The 15,966-nt window shown below is 34.7% G+C and overlaps 1 protein-coding gene across 1 annotated transcript in view; it reads right to left on the bottom strand.

Moving 5' to 3' along the window:
- The window catches only part of LOC135087202 (cyclic nucleotide-gated cation channel subunit A-like), a 56,505-nt gene that overhangs the window by 20,294 nt on the left and 20,245 nt on the right, over nucleotides 1–15,966 (bottom strand). Inside the window, exons 2-3 of the mRNA XM_063982042.1 lie at nucleotides 3,953–4,087; nucleotides 3,398–3,593 (exon numbers count right to left, since the gene is read on the bottom strand). Coding sequence (XP_063838112.1) covers nucleotides 3,398–3,593; nucleotides 3,953–4,050 — 294 coding nt within the window. The 5' untranslated portion in view covers nucleotides 4,051–4,087. The remainder of the gene's footprint in view (nucleotides 1–3,397; nucleotides 3,594–3,952; nucleotides 4,088–15,966) is intronic.

Raw genomic sequence — 15,966 nt, 5'->3', positions numbered from 1 at the left:
AAAAATACCTATAGGGTGGTTAAGTTTCTGATGACGTTGGTGTGGTTACCACGACCAGTATAAATAAATAAATAATAGAGGATTGGGAAGCGAGAATCTGGGCTGATGTCTTCTGCGGCTTTGATTCTACCAGCCAACCTTAATAGCCTGTCGTTTCCAAGTGTAGGTGAAAGCATAGCGAGACGACTACGATTTGAAATAGGTTGACCTTTTAAAATCAACTGAAACTCTTCTCCAAAACTTTCCAACTGTATGCGCTGAAGAATATGCCTCTGCCATCAATTCTGCGGTTAGAGGCTCTATAATGTATACTGCTGTATGCTTTTCATTTTATTTTCTCTTTCTTTTGATGCATATGAATGGAATAATACTGCTTCTAGTTGAAAAAATTCAAATGTTTACGATGACAGATTTTGAATTTGGGATTTGGGTAGTTTTTGATAACGTTGGTGTTGTTACTACGCCATTATCTATAAGAAATACTGCGACATGTTGCATTTATCTTTATTTTTATGCAGATTTTAGGTTTTATTTTATTTTAGTCGTCTTTAATATTTACAAAGGATTTCAAAATCTAAATGTCTTAAAATATGTATACCTAGACTATAAACTAAACGTATGAAAACGTAAATAAAATTGAAATCGAAAGTAAATTACAATCCCGATGTTGGCTGAAGGAATAATATTTAGCCAATGTCTTTCAGCAAGATGGCAATGAGACGAGCACAGTTGTATCATTTAGTACCTACATGGTGACGGAAGAGAGTCGTACGTAATTTTAATAACTTTTTAAAAAAAAAAACCGACTTCAAATGCGTGAACACAAATAATACCTATTCAACAAAAAAATAATCGTTCAAATTGGTTCATAATCGGCGGAGATATTGCGTATAAAAAGTTCATCCCCAATTTTCCACCCTTGGGGGTTGTTTTTTATTATTAAATTTAAATGGGACCACCCTTGAGGTATTACCTATACGCCGAAAAAAGATTTGTTCAAATCGGTTCATAATTGGTGGAGTTATCGCGTAACAAACATGGAAAAAAAAAACATACGGGTCGAATTGAGAACCTCCTCCTTTTTTTGAAGTCGGTTGAAAAGCGACTCGTCCCGTTGTCGCTGTGAAGATAAAGATAAAGGTGAATCCTTTAGATAAATATGACCATGACGAATTTAAAAAATATATTTAAAATAAATATTCAAAAAGTTATGTATTTAAAATGGCAGATTTTGCGAGGAGTGGTAAGTTTCTGATGACGTTGGTGTGGTTACTATGCCAGTTGAACTAAAATAGCCACAGGCTTCTTTGTCTCATTTCATTCTGCCTTTATTTTGATGTAGATTTATGATTTTTTTTTAATTTAATCCTTTCTATCATCCATTTTTCATTCCATGTATTAAGATGCTTATTCAAATGCTACAATGTTGATGATTACTGTGCCTACAATCAATGACGTGATCTGAATACTGATGTGAAACACATAATTTGCATTTACAGATATTATCATATTAATTCTAACTCCAACAGATCTAGTTATCCAGTTGGTTAAAAATTACTGCTAATATTGTAGACTTTCAAGACCTTATGTAAACAAAACAAGTATTAAATGCATAATGCGAAACAAAAACGAATTACTGCCAGGCAGTGAGAATTTCTAAAATCTGGAATTAACTTCTTGATGGTCGCTGAAAGTGGATGTTTACTTTTAAGGCCGAGAGGGCATCAGGAGATTTAGGTGCTATCCTTTGATGTCACCGTCACTGATCTTTGATTCTATGTGTTTAATATTTTTTTACTGTTATCTTTATAAGTACAAGAGCGAGGAATGGTTGTTATCTGAAGTTTGCCAAGGTGGATTCAATTTCGTTTAATTCTATGTAAAGAAGTTATTACTCTCTTCTTGATAGCAATCGTTACCCAAGGTAACCATCAGTCAGGATTTTGAACAGACTAGTCTGATAAGTTTTTATCAATTCCAGCAGGTTCATCTGCCTCTACCACTTTAGTATTCCCTATTTTATCTTAAAGAAACTTAAAGGACTTGACCTTCTTATCTTCGTATTTACTTACACAGCTGATTTATATGTATATTAATACAAAATATCAAAGATAAACCTCTAAAATCACGTAAAAAGTAATCAAGTTATTAGATTGATTTATGTTTACGTCTTTGCTTTTAAAATGTTCTACTTTTCATTAAGGAATATTAATTTGATTAAATTGTTATCCCATTGAATGAAACCTTCTAGCGGGGATTGGAAATCGTTATCGTTGGGTTTTTGAGGGAATTTTCCATCGCAATGTAATATTTTCAATCTCTTTGAAGCAATACGAGTAATAATATGCGGGATTTAAACGTTAATCTGTTTCGGGACACACGAATTTCTAAAATCTGGAATTAACTTCTTGATGGTCGCTGAAAGTGGATGTTTACTTTTAAGGCCGAGAGGGCATCAGGAGATTTAGGTGCTATCCTTTGATGTCACCGTCACTGATATTTGATTCTATGTGTTTAATATTTTTTCACTGTTATCTTTATAAGTACAAGAGCGAGGAATGGTTGTTATCTGAAGTTTGCCAAGGTGGATTCAATTTCGTTTAATTCTATGTAAAGAAGTTATTACTCTCTTCTTGATAGCAATCGTTACCCAAGGTAACCATCAGTCAGGATTTTGAACAGACTAGTCTGATAAGTTTTTATCAATTCCAGCAGGTTCATCTGCCTCTACCACTTTAGTATTCCCTATTTTATCTTAAAGAAACTTAAAGGACTTGACCTTCTTATCTTCGTATTTACTTACACAGCTGATTTATATGTATATTAATACAAAATATCAAAGATAAACCTCTAAAATCACGTAAAAAGTAATCAAGTTATTAGATTGATTTATGTTTACGTCTTTGCTTTTAAAATGTTCTACTTTTCATTAAGGAATATTAATTTGATTAAATTGTTATCCCATTGAATGAAACCTTCTAGCGGGGATTGGAAATCGTTATCGTTGGGTTTTTGAGGGAATTTTCCATCGCAATGTAATATTTTCAATCTCTTTGAAGCAATACGAGTAATAATATGCGGGATTTAAACGTTAATCTGTTTCGGGACACACGGGCCTTACGTACATTAATGACACCGCAGTCTACTTTTAAAGAGGGTCATATTCTTGCCACTTGGCATTGATAATGTTATGTTTGAATCCATAAAGTTCGTATACCATGAAGTCGTCCTTAAATTTTGGCGTTGTAATGAATACCTCTACTTTTCTGTTTAAGATGTAGGCGTTTTCGATATCTGTCTCCGCTGTGTGATGGCCGTTTGTATCACATTAACTTGATCCTATTAGCTGATCTTTTCCTAATAATATTATTTTATTGTCAAATGTAAAGCCACTTACTTCTGGGAGAGGCTCTATCCCATCTTCTAATCGATTGCTGGAACGCACGTGCAAAGGGCTCAGCGGGTTGGCAGCGAAGGGCTTCTTAATGTATGAGAACCCCTGGCTTTGAGTCATACTCTGGGAATTTATCCCAGAGGGCCCGGGCATAGGGCCCGCAGAGCTGGATATAGTGAATACTTTGCCATCGCGGTACCTGAAACGAAGGGTTGGCCGTTTATTTCAGTACTTTTTTTGTAATCTAAAAATGTAAAAAAAATCTTATTGTTTTCATTGCCCTGTAATTTGACATGTCTTCAAGTATGAGGACCAATCATCCAAATTAAAAATTGAAATGATGTGGTGAAAATGGAAGAGCTGTACTTAATGCAAAAAGGAAAGAGTAGTTTAGGAGGTCCTATGACGAGTTTTGTCTCAATACCTATGCCATGAATTTGCATTGTCGCCGGTCAAAGATAGCATGTTTTGATCATTTGGAAGTTATTAACGGAAATAGTAATTGAAACAATTAACCTTAAATACATAACATAACTTGTAATAAACTAAATAACATACGAATAAATATGATCATCGCCAGAGTTCGCTGCCGAGTTACGATTGTGAATAGAGTGACGCGAGTCTCCGCGAGCCGCCGCTATGATGTAAGCCCACATGACAGTGGCGCTGCACACTTCGCAGCATCAGGATTATCTGAAATGAAAGTTTTAATTACTCTCTGCTACTCCCTCAGTCTTTTTAAATGTTTCCGTGATATGTTTTTTCATGTTACTAAACAACAACATTGTTAATTACTGCGGATATTTTTAGCTAAATTTTAGATACCACCACGAAGATAAAACTCGTAGCCTGCGGCAGGTAATACGTTATGCTCCTAATTCGATAGGGCCGTGCCGGTTAATTAGGGCAACGTATTTATTACACGACCCATTTTTTAAATAAAATATCAGTGTCACCGTTGCCACGTTGCCATCGGATATGGTCATATTATTATATTACTTTATGATAATATTATGATGATGATATTTGTTTTTATTCCATTACAGGCGAGCCTCTAAAAATATCTAAAAACTGGCCTGTCTAATTGCAATTATCGTATCCTTCCTGATAAAATAAATCAGACAAAAACCATGAATACTGAATTTCACGCCGGCGCCTCTTTGAAGTAAACAACATGAACTGTTTATCCAGCATTTTAAAATGTGATCTCTCTTGTCTTTGTTTTCAAGTGTATTTTCTTTTTCTTCGATAAATATATCTGCTTTCTACGACAAGGTAACTTTATCTGAAGTGTAAAAAGTATACAGACAGGAGTACACTCGTACGATGCCACATTGTTCGTCAATATAATAAGTAAGAGTTCCACTCAACTTGTGTTCTCGATCAATCACGTTCTTCAGGTAAGTAATTTCATTCTGCGAAGATGAAAGCGCTTTTAGCTTGAAAGTAGGTAAGCGCATTTTTCTTTGTAATCATGCCGCGTAGGATTTTAAAGAGATTAGAAAATATGATATCGTCTTATGATGAAAGGATCTAGGACTATCAGTAGGTAATCTGCCTGGGGATTTTTAAAATGTGACATAAATAAAATAAATATTTTTTACTTAAAATTATTTGTTTTACATTCAATGGTCTTTTCATAATAGGTAGGTACAAGTATGTCTCTTTCTTTGCAGAGTCTCCAAAAACTACATATTTCACAACAGGCTTTTAGCCAACGTTTTTAGCAGAATTACCTCAACATTTACCTCTTAGTTTCTTTTTATTATAAACCTAAGCTTTAACTGCTAATTTAATAGTTTACCATGCACTTGCACACGTGTGCTTTACTCGTGTTTTTCCTCGTAGGTACCTATCCTAGTTACTTACTACGGCACCAAACAAATTCAATGATAATGCCAGTTACATAATTTCGACGCTAGTCAGTACTAAAATAAAGATGTCTAGTCGAAATCCTCCAGAAGTAAATTCTTGGCTGTAACAATTCTGGCGTCAGACCTAATGAGCCGGTATATTCACCAGACACGGTTCAATCGCAGCGACCGGCTTAAAATTAACCTCTGAAGGAAAAAAATATTTCCCAGACAGTTAAAATAATTAATGGTCCAATGTTCTACATTTACATTCAATTCTAGTTCTCTACATTTCGTTCAATACGGTAGTAGTACCGTATTGAACGAAATGTAGAGAACTCTTGTTAAATGAAATTCTAAACATCGAAAGAGTCTTTCAAGAGTTGAACTCTGGGTATGGTAATTTCAGAAAGATATAAATTAATATTATTACGTACTGTATGTACTTCTAATGGATACCGTAAATACGAGTAGTTCAATAACAAAAGCATACAACTACTAAGTAGGTATGAATTATAGATATATAATTAAAGAATTATGATAGAATTGAGTTTGAGAAAATCATGATGTCTACGTTCCTTTTTAAGCGACTGCGCTAGAAGGAGCTTATTTACGTAAGATTCTGTATTTTATGAAGATGTTACTTGATTTAACAAAATCCTTTTAATGTCCAAAGCAACCTGGTCCAAGGACTAAGATAGGATGCAAAAAGGATTGCTTGTTAATTGAGTGCGATTTCAGATAGTTTTTCGTTTGATGTTTATTTTTAATTCACTTTCTCATGTTTTTTTCCATGGCTTTTCTTTTGAAGATGATTTAAAATCATAATTCATTTTTCAGTAGCAATAAACCAGACTCAAAGGGCTTAGATTTGAAAGCATCACAAAACTCTAAATCCATCTACATTATCCATTTGAAAACGGAAAATTTTCCAATACAGCTTATGAAGGGTACGCAGCGTTTTAAAGACCGAAGAGTTTGGATATTATATTATAAGTAGGCACCTACCTACCTAAGCGATATGTAATCTTTTAAGTAGCGTATGTTGTCACGGAGAAAGAGAGTTTATACCATATTTTTGGAAAACTATCGAATATCCTAATATTATCCACCTTTGTTATTGTTTAGTCGGACTTCATCGTCATAATGATTTCAGCATAGGACATCCACTTACCGTTGAACATGGCCTATGTTGGTTCCCCCAATGATTTTCCACAATGGCCGGTTGGTGGCGGTCGGAAATATTTAAACGGAATCTTCAGAATTCTAAAATGAGAGCAATAACATTAAAACTAAAACGGAAGGCATCATAAAATATTTAATCATAACAACTTATTGTTATCCAAGACCGGACACGGGCTGAGTTCTCTATGATACTCGACGGCACGTCAAGTGCAGAAGGGGTTCTGAAAAGTCGCTTTTATTCGCAAGATATAAGGGCGATCTTAAGGTTATGTTACCCTATAATGTAGTTGTGTGTACGTTACTATAGGGAAAGACTTCCGAGCTTTTGTAATACGTACAATATGATTAATGACTATAGTATTATGCCATCCACTGACGAGCAAGCTAAAATATCCGAAGGGCACTCATTTACTAATTGATACTAATAGTCAATGTTTTTATGTACACACATTAATCGACTATCTGATATTAAATTTCTAAATCAAGTACCTACAGAGAAAAGTTATGGAAAGATTTCGGATGTTTTTAAGAGTTATGTTTTTGTAAATTATGGTAATTGTTGATTTTTGTAGAAAATCATGATTTTTGTGTAGGTACCTACCTTACTATGTGTTGTTACTGGTATTTTGTCTGGAAAGTTTTTGAGAAATTAAAGCCTTTTTTAAAAACGGATTGGCCAAGACACATGACGTCATCTCTTACAGTAGTGAACCGTTGTTGGTGGCGGCTAAGGAAAAGCCGTCTGGTTTTGAAGTGCCGATTTCTTATTACGTAGAAATAAGTATTATTAGACAAGATAGTTTACAGGGTGGAATTTTGTAATGCCACCTGAAAGGAAAGTACTCATAATATTGTAGATAGTAATTTTTTCTCAAAGAAAACATTCCTTTATTTTTGAAAAAAAAAAATAGAACTGCATTCAAAGATATCCAAAAATTTGCTTGCCACACCCGGGAATCGAGCCAACAAAAATCTGTTAAAAATTACACCCTGTATTTTTATTACATCGATCGTTAGGGCTAAGTATAAGGATGAAATCTCTCTAACAAACTTGATAAATCAAATGGAAGGAAAACCATGAAATCTTAAATTATTTGAATTATGTACAGAAAATTTTATGGTATGGTAGTGAATTTTCGAAAATTTTTCGAAAATCTTTGAATGCAGTTCTCTTTCTTTTCAAAAATAAAGGAATGTTTTCTGTCAGTAATTTTTTCTATCTATAGTATTAAGAGTACTTTCCCTCCAGGTGGCATTACAAAATTCCACCCTGTATATTGTCTCTTTTTAAAATTTGTTAAAGATCGTTTCATCCACGAATAAGCGCCCCACCACTTTTTGGTTTGGTGGTGGGGCGCGTCTTCGAGGATGAAACGATCTATAAGTAGGATAATATTTTTTTAGAATTACTAAACCGTAAAGTGGATCTAATGTAGGTACGTTATGAATTCATCGGCAAAAAACATTAAGTAGCGTATTTATAAGCGGCTGGAGTCCAAAAGAAATTTTTGTGGGCAATTAATTTTTTTACGAACCATCTTCCAGTCCCACCAAATTAATTATCTTCATCCCAATTTGCTAATGTAAGGTGAAAGTATTATTTCTTTTCAGAACGTGATGACTCGTTTAGCACTTATTAGTATTCTTTGATCGTTCCGTCTTGCTTGAGGGCTTCACCATGACAGCCGTATTGATTATTGCGTAAAGCTCTATTTTACTGTGTTGCATTTTATGGGAGTGTCAATGTAACTAATAGGTGTCCAGTTATGACCTTTGTCGAGGGTCGCAAATTGTTTGTTTATTCACTGGGTTTGCTCAAGTTGGACGGGCGAGGAAAATAATAAGAAATTAATTATTGGCGCTGTGACTGAGCATGACTCTTTTTTCGAGACTTATATTTTGCATAATCTATATCTACTATAGAAGCGAAAGGTCACTGATTGACTGACTCACTCATCACGAAATCTGAGAAACTATATGTGCTAGGAGGCTCAAATTTTGCATAGGGGTTCCTTTTCGAACGTAGGTGCTCACTAAGAACGGATTCACGGGATCACGGAAACGGGATCCACGCGTATAAAGGCCGCTAGTATTATATTACTAGCTTTCCGCCCGCGGCTTCGCCCGCGTGGAATTTTGTCTGTCACAGAAAAACTTTATCGCGCGCGTCCCTGTTTCAAAAACCGGGATAAAAACTATCCTATGTTCTTTCCCGGGACTCAAACTATCTCTATGCCAAATTTCATCAAAATCGGTTGCGAGGTTTAAGCGGGAAAGCGTAACAGACAGACAGACAGACAGAGTTACTTTCGCATTTATAATATTAGTTGGGATTAGTTGGGATAAAAGATATTATTTGATTTTGTTTTTTTTGAAAGAAATAAACTCCGAAACCACTGGACCGATTTGAAAAAATCTTTCATAGAATCCAACATTGTAAGTTCTAAATATAAGCTATAAATAAAATATTTTCAAAAAGACAGTAAAAAATTTCAATAATGAACTTTTAACAAAAATTAGGTATTTACCCCGGCGTTTTTCGCAATGGACACCTCATGTCACGCATTTAACCGAAGTTCGAGCTATAAAATTGCAATTTCTATAGTTGTGTTAAGTTACTATTACTATTCAACGTAACGACAAAGTAAGTACAAGTAGTGGGTGAACTTGAACCCGTTTTCCGCGTCAAGGAAAATACCCAGTCTCTAAAATTGTCAAGGGCGAGTCGAACTCGCGCACCGAGGGTTCCGTACAAACCTATAGGTATACATATAATTTTGATTTTGTTACAGCTTAAAGGTTAAAGGTACTAATAAACCTGAGTATTTGAAATGAATTTCAACTTAATACCTCTACGCATTCATGAGGAAAAGAGTAGTACTTAATTTTAATATTATTATAATAACTACTTATTTACTAAATCGTAGTTTGCATGGTAATGTAACTACATCATAATGTTCATATAATCATAATTTTTTTAGTTTTATCAATCTCATCTAATAGAATTTACGTATTTGCTTACTTAGTTTTGAATTGTTTTAGTGTTCACCTACCTACCCACGTTAACTTATTTAAAAATGTTTTAGTAATAGAATGTGTTTCTTTAATTGGCTTATGTTCAAGTTGTATACTTCCTGCACATTTATGTACAATTTAATGCTGTTGAAACATTGTTAAACAAATAAAATAAAATAAATAAATAAATAATAATGTGGACACATTTTACCACTTTGGAAGTGTCTCTCGCGCAAACTATTCAGTTTAGAAAAAAAATATGTTAGAAACCTCTAAATTATTTTTGAAGACCTATCCATCCATAGATACCCCGCGCGTATGGGTTTGATGAAAAAAAAATTGGTTTCTGTTTAAGTATGGGGAACCCCCAATTATTGTTTTTTTTTTCTATTTTTGTGTGACTGTGACATACGGACGGACAGACAGACATGACGAATCTATAAGGGTTCCATTTTTTGCTATTTGGCTACGGAACCCTAAAAACTGTCAAGGGCGAGACGGAATCGCGGCGTATTCAGGATCCCGTTCCCTCACTCATCTTTACACATCTCTTTCCTCCCATTATTCTTCTACATTGTTTACGTAAAATCGACATTACTTTCCGAGTCCACAATGCAGACATTGTTCTATCGAAATAATTATTTAGCGCCAATCCATTTGTTTAATTAACAACAATCTCAACTTTTAGACTGGGTTGCACCATCTTACTTTAACTTTGACAAACGTCAAAAATCTGACAAACTCCATACAAAAAACATCGGTCAAAGTTTATTTACTGCAAATGTAAGTGAGCTAATGAATGGAGGCCGCGTTCCGGAAAACGCAGCGTGGAACGTCAAGGTGGACCGACGACCTGATAAATGTAGCAGGAAGGCGCTGGATGCAGGCCGCTACCAACCGTGCGATGTGGAAGTCATTGGGGGAGGCTTATGTTCAGCAGTGGACGTCCTATAGCTGAAATGATGAAGTGAGCTATTCTTTGAACATACTTTTGGGAATGACGAATGGTTTTCAGTCTTTCTTCCAATATAAGTAATTAATGTCTCTAACAATAACGACCATCCATATCAGAATTTCAGAATCAATACAAATAAAAAATCCTTTTACGAAGAAGAAAAATTCGTACATAGAAAAATAATTCAATAATTGAAATAGAATTACAAAATTAAGGTTTCGTCAGCAGTCTAAGAAAGTCCCTTTATGACTGAACCTTAGTAAAAAGATCTAAGACTTATTTATTTAATATCTTCGGAGCACCATTCTCGGATTCTTATCGGTTGTAGTGCGGAATTACTCTAATAATGTCTAAACATAGCAATTAGACCCGATGGACTAACAAAGATTGCTTAATTGGTGAAATAAAGTGATCAGACTACGATTTTCTATATAATTTTACCCCCAGCCAACTACATACTTATTTTATTGTACTCGAATATTACAGGCAATGCTTGGTCCCAATACTAGTTATTAAAAATATCATCACAATTCTGATTTAAATTCACGATTTCTTGGCAGTCATATTCCAAAATTAAGGATACAAGACGTGGCATAAATCAGCATAATTCAAAACACCGACATTTAATTAAGGTACTTGATACAAATAAGGCCTACGTTCTAATAAGGCCTATACATCAGAAAACACAGATAAATAAATCCAATCGGGATAATACTTCAAGGACACGTACTCATATGCCCTACAACCCGGTAGAGTGCAAGAGCGTCCCGATCCACGATCCCAGCACCAATTGGCACACGTTCTTCTAAGGTGGTGGGTGATTTCGTGCTCTCTTATAAAAATCTGGCGATTTCATCTTAAATTTTCGGTAAAATAACGCTGTTTTAGACTAAGCTTTTCTTAGTAATCGTTTCTAAATATTTCTTACTAGCTAATAATTACCTTAATTTGTACTACTGGCTATAGATGCATTATTTGTAAATTTTTAAAGACAACAAGAGCGAAATATCTAATAAGGCCTAGGCCTTATTTCAGCATGGTAGGCCATATTGGATACTTATGTCAACACCTGATTACGGACAAATTCATTAAATTAAATGAGTCAAAGAGTAACGAAATATTTATTTAATAAAAATGTTACTAACAGAATTGAAAATAAAAAGAAAACAGAGTAAAAAAAATTACTAAACCTGGAAAAAAAAGAAACAAAATACAAAACCAATAAAAAACAAGAAAAAAAGCCGTATGTATAATTCTAAAGGATTAAAGCTGATATTATCATGCCTGTCTAGAAGACAATGTAGCAGATATGCTACCATAAAGGACTGCTTTTGGTGGTATCATAAAGATTGTGTAGGAGTTCGTAAAGATGATTCAGAAGCCTTTTTATGCCCTGGTTCTAACAAAAATTGAGATCTCATTTTGCTTACAAAAAATCAAGACTAAATGATGTTCCTAAACTGATTTATTTAAAAGGTTTTATTTGTAGGCCTTATTCGAACACGGTGTTTTAATAAGCCCTATACAAAAAAATAATGTTGTTTGTTTTTGATATATTTTTTTGATAATTTAAGTAAGGAATCATTACTTTGTTACTATGAATATTTAATTTTATCTATAATTTATGTATTATTCTTAATAAGTGGAATTTAAGTTTATCTAGAGATATACAGTATATTTCTGTTTACTTGGTATGTAAAATTTTGATAACGCAAACAAATCGACGTGTTTAATGTTATAAGACCGCATTTTGTTTAATACAACCTCAATTTTAAGGTCTACAGGCATTTGAATCATATAGGATAGGCCTTATTCCGTGTAGGTGATTTAATAAAGCCAAAATCAGTGGTTTCGTAATTTGCTTATTTTGAATAGATTTAGTTAAAAATTGTGTTATTTTTTGTAATATTGCTAAAATTAAAGGATGGAAGAAGTTAATTAACCTTGTTTTTGTTGACTGGCGTTAATATTTATTGAAATATAAGCATTTAAAGTTAGGTAGGCCTTATTTGTATCAAGTACCTTACTTTTTATAGAATAAAAATATAAATAAAATTTTCTATATGAAACCTGTCAATTCGTCAATCTCAAACTGAATTGAATTAATTGAAAAGAAAATTCTTGACTGTAAAAGAAAATCACGAAATGGTCGACGTGCTCTTACATTTTCAGTAATTTTATCGTAAACAAGTCAACATTCGAGAAATGTAACTTTTACAAAAGGTAGCTTTCCATTGTTCTGGGAATGATTAAAATTAAGCCTAGTCGCAGACCACTGACTTTTAGTTGGCCGATAGTTGGGCCCGATTCTAATTTGTATGAGGAATCGGTCGATACGAAATTGGTGTAGTGTGCGCACTTTAATACATGTCCATACTGATTAACAGCCCGGCCCAACTATCGGCCGATAAAAAGTCTGTAGTCTGCGGCTAGGCTAAAATATAATGTTCTGAATGCTGATTCAGTGTGCGCACGGGGAGGAGCGCCATGCTGATCCGACGATCGTCCGAGTTCGCCGATAGTTAGTTTACTTTGAAGGAAATTGTGAAACTCATTAAACTTTTTTATCCGGCTGATTCTGAATAACCGTAATGCGCATTTGCACAGTTTGTCATTTCTTATCCGACTGATACTGAATTGATAAGCATTTGCATAGCTTCTTCTTGTTCAATAAGCTGACAAAAATTTTCAGCCGATAGAACAGCGCAGGGATTCTTAGGCCCGGTTCCCATTACGCCGGACCGGTAAAACTCCCTGAAGGGCTAGTGGCTTTACAATTTATATGAAGCCATTCACATTATCCCGGATCTGGAATTTTTGCCGAGCGTTTTGTCACTGCGACGTTCCGGCAGAAACACCAGACCGGAGCAATGTGAACGATATGGGTCCGGTATCGGTCCCCCGCCCGCCGCGCCCGTGCTCCCCTCGCGTCATTCGGCTCGCATTCCTTTTTTCTTGCGGGATCCGGCGTAATATAAACACTCTGTCCGGCGTCCGGTTTCCGGCAAATCTGCCGGTCTAGCATAGTGGGAACGAGCCCTTACACAATATCAAGTGTAAAAATAATTAAATTAAAAGAAAAAAGTTTCTTTGTGGCCAAAGGTGTGGACAAGGAGTTTACTAATGCAAAATAATAATGCAAATTATAACTAATCCTGTGGTTTCGGCCGGACATTATTATGTTGCTTCAATAAATTAATTAATCCTGTGCTAATATTATTGCAACATTTGCTTTTTTTATCTATTATCTACATCTTTTGTCTTCTGTGATGTCCAGTCCATGGCAATAAATGTTTCTTTCTTTCTTTCTTTCTTTCAACAAACTGGACAATTAGCAGTTTCATTTGTATTTGTGATTTCGTAGGCAGTCGTCTTATCCTTGACTGGTCAAGTTCGACATTCGTCAAATTATTAATTGATCAAACGGTCAAATTCATAGCATATCAAATATGTTCTTTATTAGTCAAAAACACAAGCATTAAGTATATTTTATTATATTTGGTTAAATAAGTATTTCGAAAAAACATTGAATATTTTTAATTTTATTCAAAGCAATAAAAAACTAAAATGAAAGGAACAGAGTTTTCTTCCTTTCCAAAACAATAGTTTTCTCAAATAAAAAATTGAAATTTCATATTATCAATAAAACTTAAGTTAAAGGAAAGCTTCTCGTTTGTAGAGCTCCTTTTCTTTTATCATTGACATACATATTATTTATCCGAGCTCCAGATACGACATGACCCAAGCTTTTACTCGGCCTATATTTTTATTCCATTTTAGTTTTTACTACGAGTATCTTCTTTCTTAATTTTATTTGTCAAGTAAAATGGCTTTCAAGTTGCGAAATGTCGCTAAACATTTTACGGTACACTTGAAGTGGCGTCTTGTTGTTGACGTTGCTTCTCTTTATAAGTTTTTAAGGATTCCAGCGTTTATTTTATAAATAAAGATAAACAATTAGAAAATCATAAAAATATTAATTAATTACATAATTATTCATTCATAAACTATTTACAATTAAAAAACCTGTCCTAAATCACTGTCCAAACAACGCGACATGGTGCCCAGAATGCTGGCTGCCTATCCATCCATACTGTATAGCCAATCTAATGCGTTGGTCAAGATATACACCAACTCTCCCATCGGTACAGTCATTCAGCCGCTAATTCCCTGCACGGACGAGGAACACTGGTCCCCCAACCTAAGGACCAAAAGGCTCATACATGTTACCTACATTCACTGAAAAAAATGGTTTGGTTACTGCTTACCTACACAAAAATAGTGAATTGCGAACTGGAGGTTACTACTAACTTTGGTTAAAAGGAATAAAATGTTGTGTAAATTAAAGAAACTTTTTTGTAGTAAAAGAAGTCTGGTTTGGTTATAGGTTAACACTCAGTTCGCAAGTCACTTTTTTGTTTATAAACATTTTTTTCGTGTTGTACGTACGACCCACACATTTGCGCCGCTTGAGAGATACTGCATCAAAAAGATTTTAAATGTGTTAAATCTATAGATAAGTTCAAAAAGGGTCGTCTATACCAAGTAGCTACCCTACCGTACTTTTCCATTTACTCGTACTACTACTTACTTGTTGACAAGAAACGTTTAAAAGTACTGACTACTTCAGACTGCCTGAAAACGATTGATTTGTCCTGGCGATGACACAATTATTTCACTTTATATTCGCTGTCACTGTTACTCGGCATCATTATTTAGTTTGCAAAGTCGAAGTCCAAGTCAGTTGGACCGGAAAATAAAATAAAATAAAAAGTGCAAACTAAGAAGCTACAGTTACTTTCACAACACGATGCTAATCTAAACTTGCGAGAAATCGTTTTGATTATTATTTATTACGTTATTGAATTTGTGTCAGTTCAATGTTACTCGTATATTGAAGTGATCAGCGTCTTTATCATATTTTGAGTTTATATTTATACTAACTAAAAATAAGTCTGAATGTTTCACCAATATTTAAATAAATAAATATCCTTGGACATTTTACACTGCGCCGCTAGCCCCGAACTAAGCAAAGCTTGGTACTATGGGTACTAGATACTTTTTTTTGTAAATACATACATATTATACATAGAGAACACCCAGCCTGGTCACAGAAATAAAAATTCATCATTTAAATTTCTGTCCGGCCGGGAATCGAACCCGGGACCCACGGCATAGTAGTCCGTTCTGAACCACTACACCAAACGGCCGACGACCGACGAACTCTATGTAAATAATTTCTATTCTATCAGACCTAATTTGTGCTGGGCATTGTAGAGTTATTCGAATCCTAGAATGTCAGTCCGAATGGAGGTACCTCCTCCATTCGGACTGACATTCTAAACCGTTCTCCTACGACCGATTCGTCAATGGACTTTTCGCCGACAGGACGATTCATTTATTTCCATTTCCTTAGCAGAATCTTTCAACTACGGGCCTTTTGCCGACATAACTTTTCATCTACCTCACTTTCGACGTCAGGCCTTTCCAGCTACAGAATGTTTCACCGACACGACGATAAACCTTCAACTAAGGTACAAAACTTTTCATCTCTGGATTTTGCC

This window comes from Ostrinia nubilalis, chromosome Z (genome assembly GCF_963855985.1).
Source record: "Ostrinia nubilalis chromosome Z, ilOstNubi1.1, whole genome shotgun sequence".
Taxonomy (NCBI): Eukaryota; Metazoa; Arthropoda; class Insecta; order Lepidoptera; family Crambidae; genus Ostrinia; species Ostrinia nubilalis.
This window is presented reverse-complemented; position numbering and strand designations above follow the sequence as displayed.